We start from the raw sequence: 22,401 nt of genomic DNA, 5'->3' as shown, positions 1-22,401 counted from the left end.
GGAGGGTGACGGCGACCGGGTGGAGGAGAACAGGTGGGGGTTGATCGTTGACCGGTCAACAGACGGGACGCTGCGTTCGTCCTGGAAGTGGCGAAGCCTTTTAGGGGACGCGATTGGAAACCGGTGGAAGGGGCGTCTCGTCACCGATCCGACGGTTGCCATCGATCACGGAGCCGCGAGCCAAGCCTCGGCTATGCTGGTCTGCGTGGGAGCGGCCCGACACGGTATTACCATACCAGCCCGCTCGTGGCGCACGTACCGGGGAAGCAAACGGGAACGGGACCCACCCTTGCCGTGTCGCTGAATCAGGAGGCAGGGAAGGGTTGGTTCCACACGTGGGACAGGTCCTACACGTGTCCGATTCTGATTCCGAGAACCCACAAAAAACGATATTTCCTGTTCACGCACGTGCCTAACCTTTTTGCGAAGATCTTCTTGACGCAATGTCTGATCTTCTTGGCCCGATGCTCGAATTCACGATCCGAAGCCTTCTACCGATACGTCGATCCGACCCTTTCTCATGTTTTAATTAATTTATCTTTTTTTATCGATGTTAGCCATGCGTTACTCAAAACGCTTAATAGATCACAAACACATCAATTGATTTCATCATCAAAATCTGAGATTTAACACACTCTTGAAATCACACACGAAGGCATTAGTAGAATAAAAGATTCTAAGATAAATCTTTTGATGTATGATTTTAAACTTTTTCGAATGAAACCAAATGAAACTATTGGAGACATATATACTCATTTTACGGATATCATCAATAATCTAAAAGCACTTGGCAAATATTTTTCGAATCTTGAACTTGTTAATAAAGTTTTACGATCTCTTTCTAAAAATTAGGATTCGAAAGTAACGGCAATACAAGAATCAAAAGATTTGAATCATTTTCCAATTAAAGAACTTATAAGGTCTTTGATAATCTTTTTTGTGCTGTACGTATTTGAATTTTGGCACCATTAATTTTCGTGCTAGTAATTTATACTATTCATATACGATATCCAAATACAAAACCATTCCGTATATATATATATATATATATATATATATATATATATATATATATATATATGAGAAATTTTATTTTTACATTTTCATTATGTATAATAAATACGTTAATAATATTTCTATATAGCATTAGAATGATAAGCAAAATATTAAGTCGATATAGTATTAGAATTATATTACGGTCACTAACACATAGATGGTACAGAAAAGCTACTCGTCAAGCTGAGACTTGGATACCGAAGCTGAATGTGAATATGCATTTTAGTTTGACATCGGGTGTCACAGCGGCTCCTAAGAAACACAGGAACTATAAAGTCCACCAAGTTTTCAGAAGACATGCTCCTTAAACGTCACTACTAAGAACTAGTAGAACAGGTAAAGAAGAGTTACAAATATGTTGTGTTGATGCCTTGCCACAGCCTTGAGGGCAGCTGCATCAGTACAGATTGAAGCCTTGCCGGAGTAGTGAATCCGTTGCGCTATAGTAAGACAAATTCACAAATGAGCTCCTCCAATAGGTCAGCGTTCAACAACCTCTCCATCTCCATCCCAACCAAATCGACACCATATTCCACTCCAAACCATCCTGATTCCAGCAACATGTTTTCCTGATTGCAATGTAGCTCTTTCCTTTGCTTCACCACCATTTGCCACACAGCTTCGACAAGACCTTCACGATCCCATGCTGGCACACATATCTTCGGCGTCATCGATGTCATCCACAAGTGCACATCCATATATGGGGTGATCAGACCTGCTAGAGTGCAATTTATAAGATCAAACAACAGTTTCCTTTCTGATCTTGGCCATGATGCAACCCCATCGTACTTCTTCTCGAGCTTATCAAACACGCTTTGGTTGACAGGATGACCGCGCGAGTAGAATGCATCTGAGAACCTGTTGTCATCAGTGCCACGGACACCTGACTCTATAAGAACATCAAGTAGGTAGGTGAAGTCTCTGTCATCAACATCGCTGAATTCTCGGTGTACCTCCATCGAAGGCAGAAGCACATGATTGTCTCCTGCACAATCTTCATCACTCTCTGCAGATGTAGCTACTGACTCCAGCTTTAGACACTGTAGTTGCACGCGAAGCTCTGCCAGTTCAATCAAACTAAATAAGCAACAAATGTGCAATCTAGAGGAACTAGAAGATAAAACTTGATGACAAAGTTGTTCCCTTGCCTTTAAGATCTGCGCTTAATCTTTCAAAGCATCCTGAGCTATAAGTGCCATCTTCAGATGGAGTCTCTAGAACAAAGCTTGGACTTGGTTGGTCAAGTTCCTCAGAGCCTAGAGGATGTGGTTTAGCCATGTCTGATTCACACAGAAGCAGCTTCTCTTGAGGTTGATCGCTTGATTTTTCCTGGCAACATGAAATTTGCTTTTGAGAAACTGAAAGAGATTTGCAAAGATTATTTCATGTGTACAACAATAGAATATTAAATTGACCTAATTTAGGAGCACATAGAGCAAAATATGGAGCAAAGACAATGAAGATTATACATTTTTCCAAAGCAATTAAGTCTCCCTATTTAACACAGATAAAGCATGACAATATTGTGTGAGCTGCCAAAAGAAGTGATTAAGTTTCACATCTGGGCGGACAAGCTGAGGCAGGAAAGATTGATTGCAACCACTCCAAATTGATCAGTTCTCCTTTACAGTTTTAGGTTCTCAATACATAAGCACTCGAGAGAGTAATCATAATTTTGGTAAGGAGGGAACCAACAACAATGATATTTGGTGGGGATGGTAACAAGATATAGCATGTTTAGGAAAAGTCGACATATGTGGTTATGCTAATTTACGAGATGGCCATCAAGTGATTTCTATGTTAGTAGAAACAGAGATGAATCCACAATGAACCTTGTAAGATCCTTTTATCTACATTTCAATGTTTAACCAACTGCATCTAAAAGATTTTCCTATATAAACTTAATAAACCAGAAAAGCATGAGACCTCATAGACATGGTTAAAAAAAGGCAAGGGGTTAAATCATCATATAACCTTATATGCTTCCTTTTGGTAACAATGATCAAAATTTCGAAACCACTATCAATTTTTAAAAAAATTCTTTACTGTAGAATATATTGACAGATAAATACCTCAATCACTACATTCTGAATATGGTCAAATAATCCCTCATTCTCTGATGGCACTTGAAATGCAGATAATTTAGGCACCATTTGAGTGGTCAAATGCCATGGTGTGTCTATGGGAATTGATGCACCTTTTGCTAGCTGATTTCTCTCAGTGATGGCATCATCAGTAGGTGCAGGATGTAACACCGTCTTGTCTAAGAAACTATTCACATGAATTTTCTTCCACAATCCTTCTGAATTCACATGGATATCATGTTTAGTTAGCATGGTTTCCTCACCAACAGAATGAGCTAGTTTAGAATTGTGATATTGATGCTTAGGGCTTTTCATTAGTGGCACTTCTGGCTTACTAAATTTCACAACTGAACAAACAGAGGCTCCCATATCTGGTACATCTTTGATCATATTAGTACAACAACTCCCACCATCACGTTCCCTGTCACTAAGTTGTAGGTTATACGAAACTGGATGTGGCAGAGTCTTTGGCAAGAATCTGGAGCTCCCATCTCTCTGGGCATCAGCACCATGAACCCAATGACATCCCTTGCTTTTGAGTGCGTCATTGCTAGTGAGCTTTTCATATGAAAAATTCTTAGTATTTATCATGTCCACGGTAACCTTTGGTGTATCTCTATCAAATTGTACACACATTTCACCCAGTGTGCTTGAGCCTCGAGCAATAAGTCCCATTTTCTGAAACTGGTGGGTTGTTTTCCATCTTTCAGACAGACGATTGTGAGCTTCTCTGCTTGAATAGTCAGTTGAATACAAATATGATGGACTAAAGCTGTTACTCCACTCACCAAAAGGGTCAGGGTTCTGACATACTGCCTCTGAGTGGCTGAGTTTAGACTCGCCTGGAGTCATAAATGAGTCTTCAGTCCCAGGATATGGATTCATTTTTGAAGTCAAGTTCTTTTTGGTGCAGCTACTTATGGAGTGCCTCGTCTTTCTTGTATTCTCTGTAGCAATTTCTCTTGAACCCTTTACTTTGTGGTTCGATACCTGTGTGTGATGAGACAAATGTTCATCTCTTCCTTCAGACTGAAGCACCTGAATTCTAGATGCTGCAATTCCAGTGCCCCTTTTGGAACTAAACAGGAAGTCCTCATGGGAAAAAGAACTAGCCTCTGCCATCTTTTGAGCTTTCTCAAGGCTTGGTTTTAAGATAACAATGTGAGCAGGATCAACATGAGTCTCAGATCTGCCTGCATCTCGTGATGCCGATGAATGTTGTGAAAGGGAACCACTGATTTCACCAATAGAGGATTCGTTAAGGCAGAATGGATACATCTTAAAAGAGCCTGTGACTTCTTGCTGCATATGAGAGCACCAATCATGATTTCTTTCTATTTTGGATGAGTTATACCAAACTTCATTGCTCCAATGCTTAGTACCTTTAGATGGTTTTAAGATTGTGATCTTGCTTCGATGAGGTGATGATGGTGCACAGTTCACATATGGACGATGCTTTCCAATGAGAAGATCCTTGCTTGAATCAAATGCATCACTAAATTCTTTAGAGTTTTGCAGCACTTCATTGTTTGATAGACTCTTCATATCCATGACTTTCTGCCTTACAAGATCTGTGTCAGCTCCATTTCCTTGACATCTAAGCATCCCCCTGCTATCAGAGTGGCTTTGTTGCTCCCTATTCTTGGATGCTTCCATTACTTCAAAAACATCTTTGAACTCTGGACCTTCACCAGAGCTTTGCCATTGTGACCAGTCCTCAGGATGTACATGATTCCTCTCCCTAGGCATTGTTGTCCTGCAACAACTATCAACACTTCTCTGCGGTCTGACAGAAGAGGGGAGGGTATCAAGACCCATCAGTCTTGCAATTAAACTTGGCAAGGGATGCCTAATTTCCTTTTCTTTTGACAACTCTTTATCTATTAGTTCTTTTATTGGCATCCCACTGGCTTTCTTGGATGAAGTTTGTCTGATCTCAAGAGCAAACTGGGAACATCAAAGCATTTAAACAAGTCAGTACAGGGTTATTCAAGGACATCCATTAAAAAGTGGCAAACATATGCTTTAATAAACTTACAGAAAAAAACAAATAAATTAAGAAAATTTAGTAGCAACAAAGTTGAGTACGTATCAAATGCTTGCCAAAGCTGGTAAGAACAGCGAATTACTTATGAAACATACTTTGTGCATCTTGCTCATACTTATGCTTCATAATAGACCTTTGTACCAGGCAGTTAATCCCCAAAATTGATGACATTTTGATTGCTTTTCTATGACTGAAGCGAATGACATTAATTATAAAGCACATATATGCCACTAAAACCCAAAGAGGGAATGCACACTTACAGAATTTTCTTCTGCAGAAAGGCCATTGATACAAGCAGAACAAATTGCATCCCTTGGATTTGGCTGTCTTCTGAAATGAAACTGCCCTGTTATAAGAACATCATGGCTAGAGATGATTGTTCAAATTTGACCATTTTTATTCAGGAAAATAGTTTCGGCCAGTCATATCAAACACTGATAAAAATAAAGTAAATTTTCATATCTCATCAACAATAATAATTTTTTGGCACTTCATAAGATAGGAAAAAATCATAAACTTTATACAGTGTAGGAAGTGTTTATATATACTAAACAAACAAAAGTGAAGAGAGAAAATAGAATCTAATTCCAGTAACAACTGAACTGAAAACTATAGCCAAAGAAGCATATATAATACTTTTCCTTTAAAAAGACCGTAGAAGCCTATATATAGTGTTGGTGTCAACAACCTTAAGCCGTGGCCTCGGGGCCAACACGGCTGGGTTCGGGTCCGAATGATTGGGAATCTTCCTGAGCGACACTTGAGACTGCTAAGGTGGCCGATTGCGGTGGTCCGATCGCGACGGGACAGTCGTTTCCTTTGGAAGGGAACTCCTCGCCTGGGCACACGGTGGGAGGCGCTCCGTCTTCGTCCCTGCACACAGGTCGGGTCGAGAATACGATAGTGGTAATAATGATATTACCACGGCTTATCATATTCCTTCGCGGGGGGGGGGGCGGGGGAAATATGATAGTGGTAATAATGATGGGACGTGCGTTGACATCAGCTCCTCCAAGATAATGATCCACGCCTCGGTTTGACTTGACGCGCCTGATCGAGGCAGACCAGGACGACGACCGGGGCACGCCACGTCCTGCGCAAGCCCGGTTCTTTACGCAACGCCCACATCGGTGTCGGACGCTATCGAAAGTACGGGCCTACCCTCTGCAAGCGGGCACATCAGGAAACAGTAAGCTTCCCTATAAAAACCCTCGCGTTCGGCTCGAGAGGAGAGGAAAAAAACAAAGCAAAAGCCCCTAAGACTATCCACTGACTTGATCGTCGGAGGGGTCGGGTCGAGCCTCCCGACCCGACCTGTGTGCAGGGACGAAGACAGAGTGCCTCCCACTGCGTGCCCAGGCGAGGAGTTCCCTTCCAGAGGAAACGACTGTCCCGTCGCGATCGAAGCACCGCAGTCGGCCACCTCAGCAGTCTCAAGGGTTGCTCAGGAAGATCCCCAATCATTCGGACCCGAACCCAGCCGTGTTGGCCCCGAGGCCACGACTTAAGGTTGTTGACACCAACATTTTGGCGCTAGAAGGAGGGCCTGAATGTCGAGGGATCGACAGATCGACTCAGACGAACCCGCAGCTGATGGGCCACACCCGATCGGGGCTTCGGGGGAACACCCCCCGCATGGAGAACCTCGAGATGAACACCCTGCCACGACCTCAGAGCGCTATTGGCGGATATTCAATAACCCGAGCTTGTCACCACCCAACGGTGCCCCAGCCGACCCGTCGCCCGTGTCGTCCGAGGCCTTTCAGGACCTCGCTCATAAAGTCCGAGCTCTGACGGGTATGGTGCAATCCATTATCCCACTCGTTTCTCGTCCGACGCACCCACCTGCGATACAACCGCTGCGGCAACAGGAGCCGCCCGTTCGGGCTCACACGCCACCTCCGGAGCTCCCCACTTCGCCTTGGGTACGATCGACCCCACTCGGGGACCGGGTGATGGCAAACCCGAGCGGGCGCTCGGAACCCGAGGCATTATCTTCGGATTCAGCGGACTCCCTGCGAGCCCAATTACGCTTTGTTAGTCAGCGGCTCGACGAAGTGCAGAGGGAGGTTCGTAGGTCCAAGGAAGAACTTGGAGAGGACCCGCATCGGGGGTCTCCGTTCGCGCTTGAAATACAAGACCAGCCAATCCCCCCGAACTTTCGTCTCCCCTCCCTCGATGCATACGACGGCGCCACCGACCCGGTGGACCATATAGCCGCCTTCCGTGCCCAGATGGCGCTGCACGAGACCTCAGACGCCTTGATGTGCAGGGCATTTCCTACGACATTGAGGGGCCCAGCCTGCGCATGGTATAGCGGCGTGAAGGCCGGGGCAATCACCTCCTTTGATCAGCTCGCCAAAGACTTTGAGCTCAACTTCTTGGCATATGCCCGGCCAAAGCCGTCCGTCGCGCTACTCCTCGGACTTAACCAAAGAGAAGACGAGCCCTTCTCCCACTTTGTGAATCGCTTTACTACGCAGATCCGGGGTGCCGGACGCTCATCCCTCTCTATTGATGCAGACATTTATGATAGGCTTGCGGCCTTCCAGATTCTTCTGGTCCCTGGTGGAACGACTCCCCACCACGGTCCCGGAGATGCTCCAGCGGGCGAACCAGTTCATTGCGGCGGAGGTCTGGATGGCCGGGAAGCGAGAGGAGCACAAAAGGGTCAAGGCGGAGCCGTTCCGCGGGCAACAGTCTGCAGCACCGAGGCGCAGATTGGACCGCCCCGACCCGCCGGCGTTGACATCTCAACTCCCCTCCTCGAGTGCGTCCCGAACATATATATTTCTCCAGATAAGAGACAAAGGGTTGCTCAGAACCCCCAACCCGATGAGAAATCCACGGGAACTCGCGGATCCGTCGAAGTATTATCGTTTCCATCGGCAAAGCGAGCACGACATTGAGGAGTGTCGCGAATTGAAGCGACGGATTGAGGAGCTCATCCGCAAAGGGCACCTCGGTTAGTACCTCCAGCAAGGCAAGGAGCTTTCCCCTCACCCAGAGGGTCCCGTCGAGCGTCAGATCAACGTGATCACTGGCGGCCCAACGGTCGAGGGGAACAGCATGTCCGAACGGAAGGCATACGCCCGGGCCGCCGCGGCCGAGGCTACCAAACGTGGACCCGACCCCGATGTCACGTTTCTTGCCGAAGGGGTCGGGCGATCCGAACACGACGATGCACTTGTCATAACGGCCAAGATTGCCAACGCTCAAGTAAAGAGGATCATGATCGACACAGGGAGCTCGGCCGACGTACTTTATTTCGACGCCTTCCAGAAGCTCGGGTTAGCCAGAGGAGCTTTGGAGCCGAGGACCTCGGCGCTCACCGGGTTCACCGGCGATTTGATTTCACCATTAGGAGCGATCACTTTGCCCCTAACCTTGGGAGCACCACCAAGATCGAAGACAGTGATGTCCACATTCTTAGTGGTTGACCTCCCCACTGCGTACAACGCCATCCTTGGTCACCAAACCCTCAACAAAGTCAGAGCCGTTGTCTCCACTTACCACCAAACGGTGAAGTTCCCGACCCATGCCGGGGTCGGCGAAGCTTGGGTAAGCCCCCGAGAGTCTAGGCGATGCTACTTGACGGCGGTCTCACTGCACAAAAGGGCGAGGGATGAGCAACCCCTCGGGGATCCCCAGGAAACAAAGAGACCGACCCACCATCCCGAGCCAATGGAGCCCACTTGTGACGTACCACTACTGAAAGGACGCCCAGACCGGACGATCAAAATCGGGTCTAAACTCTACAAGCGAGAACGGGATCAGCTTGTCAGCTTCCTACAGGAGAACGCCGACGTTTTCGCTTGGTCGCCATCCGACATGACGGGCGTCGACCCAAAGACTGCCCAACATTACCTGAACATTTCGCCCGATGCCCGACCGGTGAAGCAGAAGCCCCGACGTTAAGCTCTCGACAGACAACTAGCTATCCGTGAAGAGGTGGAGCGGCTTTTGGCAGTAGGCTTCATAGAAGAAGTCAAATACCCGCGATGGCTGTCCAATGTAGTCCTTGTGAAGAAATCTATGGGAGCTAGAGGATGTGTGTTGACTACACCAGTCTCAATCGTACATGCCCGAAAGACTGCTACCCCCTCTCGAGGATCGACCAGTTGGTCGATGCAACCGCCGGGCATGCTCGCCTTTCGTTTATGGACGCCTTCTCCGGCTACAACCAGATCAGAATGGCGCTCGAGGACCAAGAGCACACGACCTTCCACACTGACCAGGGGGTATATTTTTACAAGGTTATGTCGTTCGGGCTGAAGAATGCAGGCGCTACGTATCAGAGAACCGTGAACAAGATGTTCGCCTTGCAGATCGGACGAAACATTGAGGTCTACGTCGACGACATGATCGTGAAGAGCCGTACGACGGCGGACCACTTGACCGACTTGGCCGAAACGTTTGCCACGTTGCGAAGATATTCCCTTTTGTGCAGTGAGACCGCCGTCAAGTAGCACCGCCTAGACTCTCGGAGGCTTCCCCAGGCTTCGCCGACCTCGGCATAGGTCGGGAACTTCACCGTTTGGTGGTAAGTAGAGACAACGGCTCTGACTTTGTTGAGGGTTGGGCGACCAAGGATGGCATTGTACGCAGTGGGGAGGTCAACCACTAAGAATGTGGACATCACCGTCTTCGATCTTGGTGGTGCTCCCAAGGTTAGGGGCAAAGTGACCGCTCCCAACAGCGAAATCGAATCGCCGGTGAACCCGGTGAGCGCCGAGGTCATCGACTCCAAAGCTCCTCTGGCTAACCCGAGCTTCTGGAAAGCGTCGAAATAAAGTACGCCGGCCGAGCTCCCTGTGTCGATCATGATCCTCCTTACTTGAGCGTTGGCAATCCTGGCCGTTATAACAAGTGCATCGTCGTGTTCGGATCGCCCGGCCCCTTCGGCAGGAAACGTGACCTCGGGGTCGGGTCCACGTCTGGTAGCCGTGGCGGCCCGGGCGTATGCCTTCCGTCCGGACATGCTGTTCCCCCCGACCGTTGGGCCGCCAGTGATCACGTTGATCTGACGCTCGTCGGGACCCTCTGGGTGGGGGGAATGCTCCTTGCCTTGCTGGAGGTACCGACCGAGGTGCCCTTTGCGGATGAGCTCCTCAATCTGTCGCTTCAATTCGCGACACTCCTCAATGTCATGCCCGCTTTGCCGATGGAAACGACAATACTTCGATCGATCCGCGAGTTCCCGCGGTTTTCTTATCAGGTTAGGAGTTCTGAGCAACCCTTTGTCTCTTATCTGGAGAAATATATCTGTTTGGGACGCACCCGAGGAGGGGAGTTGAGATGTCAACGCCGGTGGGTCGGGGCGATCCAATCTGCGCCTCGGTGCGGCAGACTGTTGCCCGCGGGACAGTTCCGCCTTGACCCTTCTGTGCTCCTCCCGCTTCCCGACCATCCAGACCTCCGCCGCAATGAACTGGTTTGCCCGCTGGAGCATCTCCGGGACCGCGGTGGGGGGTCGTTCCACCAGGGACTATAAGAATTTGGAAGGCCGCAAGCCTGTCATAAATGCCTGCATCAACAGAGAGGGATGAGCGTTCGGCAACCCCCGGATCTGCGTAGTAAAGCGATTCACAAAGTGGGAGAGGGGCTCGTCCTCTCTTTGGTTAAGTCCGAGGAGTAGCGCGATGGACGGCTTTGGCCGGGCGTATGCCAAAAAGTTGAGCTCAAAGTCTTTGGCGAGCTGATCAAAGGAGGTGATTACCCCGACCTTCAGGCCGCTATACCATGCGCGGGCTAGGCCCCTCAGTGTCGTAGGAAACGCCCTGCACATCAAGGCGTCTGAGGTCACGTACAGCGCCATCTAGGCACGGAAGGCGGCTATATGGTCCGACGGGTCGGTGGCGCCGTCGTATGCATCGAGGGAGGGGAGACGAAAGTTCAGGGGGATTGGCTGGTCTTGTATTTCAAGCGCGAACGGAGACCCCCGATGCAGGTCCTCCCCAAGTTCTTCCTTGGACCTACGAACCTCCCTCTGCACTTCATCGAGCCGCTGACTAACAAAGCGTAATTGGGCTCGCAGGGAGTCCGCTAAATCCGAAGATAATGCCTCGGGTTCCGAGCGCCCACTCGGGTTTGCCATCACCCGGTCCCCGAGGCGAAGTGGGGAGCTCCGGAGGTGTCGTGTGAGCCCGAACGGGCGGCTCCTGTTGTCGCAGCGGTTGGATCGCAAGCGGGTGCGTCGGACGAGAAACGAGTGGGATAATGAATTGCACCATACCTGTCAGAGCTCGGATTTGATGAACGAGGTCCTGAAAGGCCTCGGACGACACGGGCGACGGGTCGGCTGGGGCACCATCGGGTGGCGACAAGCCCAGGTTGTTGAATATCCGCCAATAGTGCTTTGAGGTCGTGGCAGGGTGTTCATCTCGAGGTTCTCCATACGGGGGGTGTTCCCCCGGAGCCCCGATCGGGTGTGACCCCTTAGCTGCGGGTTCGTCTGAGTCGATCTGCCGATCCCTCGACATTCAGGCCCTCCTTCTAGCGCCAAAATGTTTGTGTCAACAACCTTAAGCCGTGGCCTCGGGGCCAACACGGCTGGGTTCGGGTCCGAATGACTGGGGATCTTCCTAAGCGACCCTTGAGACTGCTGAGGTGGCCGACTGCGGTGCTCCAATCGCGACGGGACAACCGTTTCCTCTGGAAGGGAACTCCTCACCTGGGCACGCGGTGGGAGGCGCTCCGTCTTCGTCCCTGCACACAAGTCGGGTCGGGAGGCTCGACCCGACCCCTCCGACGATCAAGTCAGTGGATAGTCTTAGGGGCTTTTGCTTTGTTTTTTTCTCCCCTCTCGAGCCGAACACGAGGGTTTTTATAGGGAAGCTTACTGTTTCCTGATGTGCCCGCTTGCAAGGGGCAGGCCCGTACTTTCGATAGCGTCCGACACCGATGTGGGCGTTGCGTGAAGAACCGAGCTTGCGCAGGACGTGGCGTGCCCCGGTCGTCGTCCTGGTCTGCCTCGGTCAGGCGCGTCAAGTCAAACCGAGGCGTGGATCATTATCTTGGAGGAGCTGATGTCAACGCACGTCCCATCATTATTACCACTATCATATAGTATGTTCTCTCTTCCATGTCCAACCCTAATAAGAATGCACAATGGCATGCCATCCAACTATCATAATGTTCTTTGACACTCTTAAATGGGAAAATATATCTGAATTACAAGCAATATATGTAATGTAATCTTTATGATTCATTTCAGAACTGAATGATTAAGAAGAATTTGACTTCACAACAAGAGACATTAGGCAGGCTGGCCCAAATAGAAAAAGCTTTAGCACATGCTACAAAATGAGAGTTCTACATATATGAAAGTTCACTATAAAGTGTAATCAATCCCAAATTGTTAAGACCCTGTAGCTTCTTGCAGTAGATGTACGACTTTTTTTGGGCATAATATTGAGTTTTTGCATAGTTTGCAGAGGTTCAGTTGTCAATTACCTTCACACGCACCCATCAGGCATGGTTCATGGAATACAGGAAAAGATATTAGACATCAAAAGTAAGAATCTGTGAACTTGCAGTAAGTAGGCACCAATCTACAGAATGTTTTAACGACATTGTTATAAATGTCTTGAAAGCCATAAAGGAAAAACTATATTTATAACAAATGTTAATTGTAGATTTAAGTGCCAGCAATCACAGGGAATAATCAAGGTTATTTACATCACTGTAATCAAGGCAGAGAATTAAATTATGCTAGAATCTAGTAAGATGAGAAAGAAACAAGCATTCACCGAATCAAAAGAAGTATAAATAAAATATTTTCTACCTCTTCGAACATTTTGAAATGCTTCGAAATTACATTATTCGGTACAAAATAAAGCATACAGGTTTTCAGCAACTTATGAGATAAGAAACAACAGAACCAAAGCCATAAATCTTAAACTAACGGAAAGTTAAGAAATGAAACAGATCAATACAATCTCATCCGAGAAAAAAGAACTTGTACAAACGTAACGAGAGTGAAAACACCAGGCCGTAAAACTCAGGATAAAAAAAAGAAAGCCTGCACTAGTGATACCCAAAACTACAAATGCCATTACCAAAACGAGCTTCAAAGATGAGAATTTTAGTACACCATGAACCTTAACTTCACTTTACCAAACTATGTATGAACTGACTTCTTTTGGTAGCCAAAAGAGAGGCAGCAGAACAACCTCCGTACCACATTAAAAGCGGAACACTTTTAGCACACTGGACAATGGAACAAAAAATAACACAAGTCCGTAATGTTTTGGTGGTTCTTGACATCTGAGATCGAGAAGCAAATATTATAACCATTTGTCTTGGGCGAAGAAAAAAAAAGTAAATAAGATCTTGCGGGAACAGGAATTAGTACAGACCCACTTTAAAAATCTGATCAGAACAGTCACGTCTTTCCAGACCAAAAATGCAATCTTTTCTTCCTCTTTTCTGCTAATCGAACTCCAATAAGCGATTCTTAACACGGCCATACGGTCGCGATTTACGATTTATTATTCCGAAGACGAACAGAGAAATAGACGAAAAGAAAGCATCCCGAGACTCGGACAAAAGCGGAGGATTCCTATAGCAAAGACGAGGTAAAACTGAAGGAGAAGAGGACGGCACCTTCAGCTCGAGCTGCGCTCACCGGGACCGGGTGGCGGCCGAACTCGGCCCCAGATGGGTGGGGCTCCTCCCGGCGGCGGGGTCTGCTGCTCTGGGGCATTGCCCTCACGAGCTAAGCATTCGGCGTATTTCTCAGCTGAGGAGCGACGGGAAGCTCGCGAGGGGAAGAGGAGAGGAAGAGGAAGGATCCGGGCGAATCGGGGCGCGCAAGTGCGTCGAGATCGGGATGGTTGAAGCCCAACTGGGAAAGAAGTTAACGGCTCGAAGTGGGTGCAATAAATGGGTGACCGCGCCGCGATATAACGAAGAGCAAATGCAGAAGAAGTCTTGGAGGAGTATCCAACACGACATCCCGTATTAATTCGTTCTCGCTCTGCGCACCGTAGTTGTCGGTTTCCATTAACCAAAGTGTACATTCTTGTCTCAGGGCCACAGCGGCTACCTGCCTTGTGATTGGAGGTAGAATGGGTCCCCTCCGCCATCTCTCAACCCGAGGCAGCTATCGGAGACGGGTGCTCGGTCCAACGAAGCGTTGGCAATGAGACTTGCCCTTTCGCTTGCTTCGTGATTCGTGAGATTTGACATCTGACGGTGGACACCGGATCGAGTCTTAACGGGTGAGTCAATCTCAGTAACTTGTCGGGCTCGGGTGGGTCTGCTTTCATACACCGCTAGGAACGCATGGAGTTAGAAAAGTCAACCATGCAAACAACTAAAGTATTGTCGTGATGGATCAGATATCTTCCTGTGCTACGCAGAACAAGATATATTTTCTGCTTGAATTAATAATGCTCACCCCCAGTTTTAGGGATATAGAAGCTACTGGCATAAGAGACAAGGAACAGAGTTGGTGAGAGGTCATGCACCAATCAGAAGAGAAATGACAGGAACCAAACAAGCCCGGAAACGAGGGGACTGCCCCCCCACCTCGGAATAAGGCGAGCCTTGGACATATTACTGCAACATAGCACGCAGAAAGGAAGGCGACACACATGGATGGACTCTCTCTCGCTCTCGTTCCCGGTCACAGTGATCTCCTTCCCTTCGGTGCTATTACTGCTATCGCTATAACAATGATTCCTTCCCCTGGTGATTTGCCGCAGCATCAATGATTGCTGCTCCTTCCTCACTCACACATTATCACTGTTGTCTTTGTCATTACTGTTGCTTTCTCTCACAATAGTTGCAACTTCGTTGTGATTGCTCATGCACTACTCCTTCCTCACCCGACGATACTCCTCTGTTCGTGCACCCCTCTTCACCTGTCACTGCTCTCGACACTGTAACAACAGAAGCCTTCTCCTCACATCATAACAGACGATCTATTCAATGCTTATGTCTACAACAACAAGAGTGATGCAACTTCTCCCTTCCCTTTGCGTAATTCTCATGCGCAACCTCCCCTGTGCAAACTGATCTACAGTAGATCTGTCAGCCTCGATTTGATCTTCTGCCTTGGGTGATTGTTCTCTCCTTTTTGACAATCGTGATCTGCACCTTGCTGTTACCGACGATAATCTGTAGATTTGACCTTGATGTCACCGTCGATGATCTACCTCTCTAGCAAACTATAGATTTGACTTGCCTGTTGCTGGCGATCTGTAGATCTACCACTGCCACTGGCCACGGGCGACAACAATCAATGAATCCTCTCAGCCTCACCACTACAACTAACCTCCCGCAACAGCATCGATGGCCATTAGATCACAACCTTCTCCCTAATCTATGATACAAACTTGATATCACCTCCTAATCCACTTTTATAATATATTATAATAATATCGGTACCACATTACCATCGATTTTTATTTTATAAAAGATCAAGTTGTTAAATATTAACTATGTATTTCTTACCTCCATACTTTTAACTAACTAATTAACTTCCTCATAAAGACTTTCGCTCGTAAGATATTTCAGTTACATCAATCCAAGATTAACATTCTTGATAGAACTCGAGACATGAAAGAAGATAATGATAAAGAAAAATATAAAATGACAACTCTATATTCCTTACATGCTTTAATTCTCAATCAACCTATAATTAAAAGATCAATCACCATGATATATGTACATGATTTAAACATTTGCATTACCTCACCGAATGAAATCAAGCCTTTACAACAAATTCTTCGAGCATATGTCAATGTTTCTTCTACATCCACAAACAACTTATCATCCTGAGCAAGTTTTGCTGCATCATCAATTACACAACTTACTGACTAAAATCTTCAATCCAACATGCGAGAAACAACATCGTCCATGACCTATATGAAATCAACTAGTCATAAACAATATCATAAAAACCAGCTGAACTATGGCAGGAACCAAAACGATAAAAAAAAAGTGTGAGATTAAATGGTCCTTAAAAGAACATGGCACGTCATGATGAGAGAATTCCGACCCATCAGCAGTTATAGATCCAGTCTGTATAGTGCAATGAAATATCCATATTCGTGTTCCAAATTGTCAAGAGAATCTCATGTGTTTATGTGGATGCTTGGTATTTATGACATATAAACTTAGCAGTCATATAAGCCAAACTGAGAGTAGCTAAGCAGAGGACCACAGTGGAACTTGTTCAGTTGATGAGTGACTAACACAGGTCTCAATAGATGAAGACATGTCAGATCTTCAGGTTTCAACATCAAAAAGTATATTCCCTCTTAATCAATCAACAATTTAACTGTCACTCATATATATGCTCATATAATTAGATGACAATGTCAATGTTCAGAGTCTAATATAGATTGGACTCTTTTCTAACAATTTAAGCTTTTGGGGTTCATGGTAATTCAGTTTAATATTTATATCATATAGTACAGAGCAGTTTGAATCTTATATTATCCTATTCTATTTGGTCATACACAATTCATAATCTTTCTCAATCAAAAGACTCTGGATAAAATGTAATAGAGACTTAAACAACATAAGATGTTCCGCTCCACTTGATGCTCGTAGTACTTAGCCAGTGTTTCTGTTGATCTTCTTAAGGATGATCAAAGAGAGGTCTCCCCTGATCAGTTGATCACATGTTATTGTCCTATACGTGGCATGTGATCCTGATCAATCCCATTTTTCCAAAGAATTAAAACATTAAAGATTGATGGTCTATTCCAACTGTTTCTCAGAGGTTATTTTATCATTTATTTGATGTCAAGCTAATAAAGTAGAATAGCACTTGTAGTAAAAAAAGTAGGTAGTCCAGCAGTCTTATAATCATTCATCAGGAGGCCACCTGAATTATTATGCATACCACTTTAACTTGATCTTGTGCATCTAATCAAATGTTTTTGCTTTTTTGCTCAACCAACCACCACATGAGAAATGCATTATGTGAGTGCATAAAACAGCATGCGTTGACCCAGTGCCAATCAATTTCAGGTAAGAGTAATTACTAGATCCATCCAAATTTAAGTTCTTTGGACCAAACATTGATAAAAATAGCTTGCCCAACTTAAATGAGAATTCAATTTGATACTACAAAACCTGATTTATACCCTATCCAAATGTTTTCCAGTATGAAATTAACAAATCCATAAACATTTTGATCCACCCAAATATGCATATTTTCATGCAAAAGATATGTAACAAGGAGAAAAATGCAGGTGGTTCCAGTAACACAAGTAATGGAAGTTCAATTGCTCCCTCTTAATTAAATAAGTATTTTGAAACGTCACATTTTTAATGCACCGAGAACTTTTTATGTAGCAGTCAACAAAACCCCTGTATAAGATTAGTAAAAATAGATAATCAAGATTACCCTGCAAATTACCTATCTTCCCTTTGGATTCATCAGCTGCGAGAACACTCTGCTTGTTGCTACATCAGTTGCATCACTGGAAACACTGACATCATGTTGTGCAATGTCTACTTGTGGTATCCGTTCACGAAGGTCTGGGATACAGTTACTGCTGCTTCTGTCGCCGATTACACCTGAAAAAGTTTCTTGGAGTTGAAGTGAATATTCCAAATTCCATAGCACATCCCCTATGGATGGCCTGTCGATACCATGTTCTGCTAAGCACTTCTCAGCTGTTCCACTGAACTTCCGCAGAGAGTCTGGACTAACAGTCCTTGCAAGATGAGGATCGATTATATGCTCTAGCAGACCTCGCTTTTGCCAATTCATTGCCCACTCCACTATGTTAACCTGATCTCGAGGAAGTGCTGGATTGATTGCAGGCCTAGCGCACAACACCTCCAGGAGAACCACTCCAAAAGAGTATACATCTGATTTTTCCGTTAGTTGCTGCCTTCTGAAATACTCAGGATCAAGATAGCCAAAGCTTCCCTTCACCGCTGTGCTCACATGAGTTTGGTCTAGTGTAGGTCCCATCTTAGATAAGCCAAAATCAGCAACCTTGGCAGTAAGATTCTCGTCGAGGAGAATATTCGTTGTCTTAACATCTCGATGTATTATATTCTCGGCAGCTCCTGTGTGAAGATAATGCAGACCTTTCGCTGCTCCAATGCAGATCTCAAGCCTTTGTTTCCATGAGAGGGCTGGAAGACCTGAGCCATATAAGTGCTTGCGCAGGGGACCTCCAGCCATGAACTCATAAACAAGCACCATATTGTTGGCTTCATGGCAGTGACCTATGAGGGAAACCAGGTGGCGATGACGAAGCTTGGATAACATCTCGATCTCTGTCCTAAACTCAACCAAACCTTGCTGGGATCGGGGATTTCCCCGTTTTACTGCCACCACAAGCCCATTTTCTAACACTCCTTTGTACACCTTTCCAAAGCCACCAATACCTACAACCAAGCTCTCATCAAAGTTCTTGGTTGCTTCTTGTATCTCTGAGAAGGCTAGTAGCTGGCCTATACCAAGAGACGGGCCTGATGAAGCATAGCTACGAGTAGAGACCTTTGTGTGTGAGTTGCCCATGTGGGTGGTCGGAGCAATGGGTGAAGGGAACGATGCCAAAGTTGGCTTCTTAGCATTCCTTTGACCCCTGAGGTACAATAAGATCACTACAACAATGATGATTAGAAACATAAGTCCTAGAAAACATGATGATGCAGTAACAAGTGCTTCATTCTTTTGCTTTTTTGTCAACTCAACATCAATAGAATGCACCATATGATTCACATCAAAATTGTTGTCCGAATCACTAAGTTTGAAGATCTCAAGGCCATTGAGAATTGCATCAGGTGGGAAGTTCATCAGCTCAGGAGGACCAATTTGAACCAGTATCCTCCTATCTGAATCCATTTGGACATCGACGATGAAATCCACAAAGTAAGCAGTCAGAAACCCTTTTTTGCCCGATATGTCAAATGAGCTTAGTACAGACTGATTGTCGATATAGACATTGAACAGAAGGTTTCTTGCCGACTTGCTCAAAAAATCACAAAAATGCAGTCTCACCAGATACATAAATCCCAATTCGATGTTAAACACCCAGGAGATGTTGAACTTCTGGTTACCAACATTTGCATCTGCCATTTCTTGTGCTGTGGCATATACCAAGCTCGGTGCTATATACTGCGGTACTTCAGATGGATATCTGATTGAATCCGGATCAGTTGAGATGCTGTGCACCGAAGCTGAAATGACCAGGAATGGCCGATCATCCTCCCAAACTCTCCACAAGGTGTCGTTCCTCGAATCCAAAACTGGACCACCCACATTGATCCTATATGCAGTCTCGAAGCCTGTACGAGCCGAAATCTCGACACCAGGCCCTGGAGGAACAGGGGATGCAACAGAAGGAACCAAATTACCAGGCACTGATACAACTTCGATGGCATTGATGAATGCGATGGAGCCATTCGAAGGAGTCACCATGACAGATAGCTGTTTCAGAACCAAACCCACTTCGATTATGTATTCTTTCACTACAGAAGATCTGCAAAGATCCAACCTTGAACAAGAAAAATTGTGAAGCAGGGTGTACTCATTGGCCTTGACCGAAAAGGAAGCAGATTTCATGTCGTACAGGGAGCTCCTTATGGGTTGGAAATGTAACCTCAAGAAATGTCTACCCTTCTGTTTGATGCTGAACCTGTACGCAGCTGCTTCTCTAAAGACACGAGCACTTCCGTAGACATCGGATGAGCTGACTTGAACCACGTCGTGAGAGATGGGTGACAGAACGAAGGATGAGACTTCACCTGACGTGTCGGGCCGAAATGCTCGGCCGTCGGCCGACGTAACAGTTGCATTAGCTCCACAGTTGATCAAGAAGTTGTCTTTAGGGGAAAAGGTGGCTACAGTGGAGCAAACAGTGAGGACATGATGGAGGAGCAAGAGAAAGAGGTGGTGAGATCGAAGGGTTGCCATGGCTGGGGTTGACGAGAGTGAAGGGTTAGTGACTGGTAAGGAGTTGGGCTGGTGGAATGTCGGGATCGTGGGGTGGCAAAACCTGAGGGAGGGGAGGAGAGGGTTTCTGAGACCGGTGTTGCAGTGAGGCCGGTGGGTGATGTCGGTCGTACTGCTACTGCTAAGGTGGCTCCATTCCCCAAGAAAGAAGTAGTTTATCACTACTTTGTAAAGGAATCATCGACATTACAGCCTTAAATAGCAGGAAAGAAAAAAATTTGAATATATATATACTACTTCTTTATACATACATATATACATATATATATATATATATATATATATATATATATATATATATATGTATATTTATATGTATGTATATGTATATGTATATGTATATGTACATGTATATGTATATATGTATATGTATATATGTATATGTATATGTATATATATATGTATATATATATATATATTCAATTTTGAATAACAAGAAATATATATATATATATATATATATATATAATTTTGAAAATATTCAATTTTTTTCCTGTTATTTAAACCTGTAATGTCGATGATTCCTTTACAAAATAGTGATATATATACATACATACATATACATATATATTCGAGAAAACTCATAAATTAAATTTTTTTCATATAACGTTTCAAATTAAAAAAAATTATATAATATTTTTTATTCAAAATGATCATTTACCTTTATTGGTCATCGTTCTCCGATCAATCTTTATCGAGCCCAATTTAAATTATGAGAGCCATAGAGTTATTATTGTGAATTTTTATTGTTAATATGTCTAGTTCTAATTCATCATATGCAAAAGTTTTTCTAAATTTGAGGTAAAAAATATTATATGATCTTTCATAAATATATAAATCAAAAGATATTTACCTTGATAATTATTTATACCATATATTATTGTTAAAGTTAGAGATTAAATTTGACATGGGTTAAGATCCTTATTATAAAAGAAGTTATTTTTTCATTAATAATAAATATATGCTTTTATAGTTGAATAAATTTGATCATTCATAACAAAAATGTATTGATATTTAAATTTAGTTATAAATAGAGTTTTGATTTAATATGTGCCAAATTAATTATTAGATATTATTTATTTGATACAGTGATGAGATCTAATTATAATTAAACATAATATTAATTCTTTAGACACATGTATTATATGAATTATTTTAAATTATAAAAATATACATTGAATAGTTGGATAGATTTTCATCCTTTAACTGATTTTGAGTCAACAATCAACTAATTTTTAAACTTAACTAATTTTAAATTATTTATTATATCTTGTGTCAACAATCAATTAATTTTTAAATTTTAAATATTTTAATAGTTCATTGGATGTATATTTTATACAAATGAATTAAGTTTTGATATATTTGCTAATTGCTACTTTATTTGTAAAACCAAATTTATTCAATGAGCTTTCTTAATTTCTTTATACATTACATAGGGAAAATTATTAAAAGAAAAAACTCAACTAGTGACACGTTTTTCTGACTTCAAAGTTTTCAAGTGACCCTTCTACATCTAAATATTTTCATGTTGATTTAGACTCATCATTAGACTTTGTATTTCAACTGCAAATAATATTAAATTAATATTATTTTTCAAAGACCAAATCTTTTTTAGGTGGGGCAAAATGCATTAACCTAAGATTCTCTTACTATAAGTAAATTATAATTATTTCTTTCCTTATTTGTATAATATGATTAGGGAAATAATTAAAATGAGTTTCCTTAATCATGTGGATAAGTTAGGAATTTATTCAATCAATTAAATAATTAAATATTATAAAAATATTAATTAATTTATCTCTTAATGATGTGATTTTTAGAAAGTAATTATTTAAAATTCCATCTGAATCATAAGAAATACATGTTGTAATTCATATAATTCTATTTTTATGTGTAAAAATAAAATAAAAATAAATATTAAAATTAAATTATTATTTCTCTCAGGAAAGACGTATCTTCTCCTATATAAAGGAACTTCCTCTCCTTCAATTATCACCGAAGCTAGAAGGATTGACTTGTTGAAGAGAGGTAGGATCCAACTCCTTTCTTAATAGTTTTGATTTATGTTTTAAATATTTGATATTATAATTATTAAATTTTTATGATGCATGATAATATTTTAATTTAGTTTTTTATAATTAATTAATAATGATCATTGAATTTAATATTAGAATTATAATTTAATCTTATGTTGATAAATGCTTTAGACTTTTAAGCTTAAATAAATTTTAAGATGAATTTAATTACTGAGATTCTTAATTTTAGAATAAGACAATAAT

The 22,401-nt window shown here is 43.8% G+C and overlaps 2 protein-coding genes across 4 annotated transcripts; both read right to left on the bottom strand.

Annotated features, from left to right (window-relative positions):
* Positions 1-1,251: 1,251 nt before the first annotated feature.
* On the bottom strand, positions 1,252-14,098 carry LOC135618570 (uncharacterized). 2 transcript variants are annotated; one of them, XM_065119549.1, is made up of 5 exons: positions 13,795-14,098; positions 5,448-5,533; positions 3,129-5,087; positions 2,205-2,385; positions 1,252-2,116 (listed from the first exon to the last, which is right to left on the bottom strand). In XM_065119549.1, exons 1-5 carry the CDS (start codon positions 13,892-13,894, stop codon positions 1,497-1,499), a joined length of 2,946 nt encoding a protein of 981 aa, XP_064975621.1. In that variant the 5' UTR covers positions 13,895-14,098; the 3' UTR covers positions 1,252-1,496. The 2 variants fall into 2 exon arrangements, with proteins under 2 accessions (XP_064975621.1, XP_064975622.1); XM_065119550.1 differs by having other exon boundaries at positions 5,448-5,517.
* A 1,742-nt stretch (positions 14,099-15,840) lies between these two features.
* LOC103994058 (receptor-like protein kinase THESEUS 1) lies at positions 15,841-20,249 on the bottom strand. 2 transcript variants are annotated; one of them, XM_009414326.3, is made up of 2 exons: positions 17,555-20,249; positions 15,841-16,058 (listed from the first exon to the last, which is right to left on the bottom strand). In XM_009414326.3, exon 1 carries the CDS (start codon positions 20,081-20,083, stop codon positions 17,567-17,569), a length of 2,517 nt encoding a protein of 838 aa, XP_009412601.2. In that variant the 5' UTR covers positions 20,084-20,249; the 3' UTR covers positions 15,841-16,058; positions 17,555-17,566. The 2 variants fall into 2 exon arrangements, with proteins under 2 accessions (XP_009412601.2, XP_009412602.2); XM_009414327.3 differs by having other exon boundaries at positions 15,842-16,058; positions 17,567-20,249.
* Positions 20,250-22,401: the final 2,152 nt, after the last annotated feature.

The sequence above is a fragment of the Musa acuminata genome, chromosome BXJ2-8 (assembly GCF_036884655.1).
Source record: "Musa acuminata AAA Group cultivar baxijiao chromosome BXJ2-8, Cavendish_Baxijiao_AAA, whole genome shotgun sequence".
Classification (NCBI taxonomy): Eukaryota; Viridiplantae; Streptophyta; class Magnoliopsida; order Zingiberales; family Musaceae; genus Musa; species Musa acuminata.
This window is presented reverse-complemented; position numbering and strand designations above follow the sequence as displayed.

Excerpts from the sequence above, each read along its gene's own strand:
- LOC135618570 (XM_065119549.1), bottom strand. The coding sequence starts at position 13,894 with ATGCCCCAGAGCAGCAGACCCCGCCGCCGGGAGGAGCCCCACCCATCT. Across the intron at positions 5,534-13,794 it reads GAGCGCAGCTCGAGCTGAAG|GGCAGTTTCATTTCAGAAGA; the intron begins GTGCCGTCCTCT and ends TTCTTATAACAG. Across the intron at positions 2,386-3,128 it reads TTCAGAATGTAGTGATTGAG|GAAAAATCAAGCGATCAACC; the intron begins GTATTTATCTGT and ends TCATGTTGCCAG.
- LOC103994058 (XM_009414326.3), bottom strand. The coding sequence starts at position 20,083 with ATGGCAACCCTTCGATCTCACCACCTCTTTCTCTTGCTCCTCCATCAT.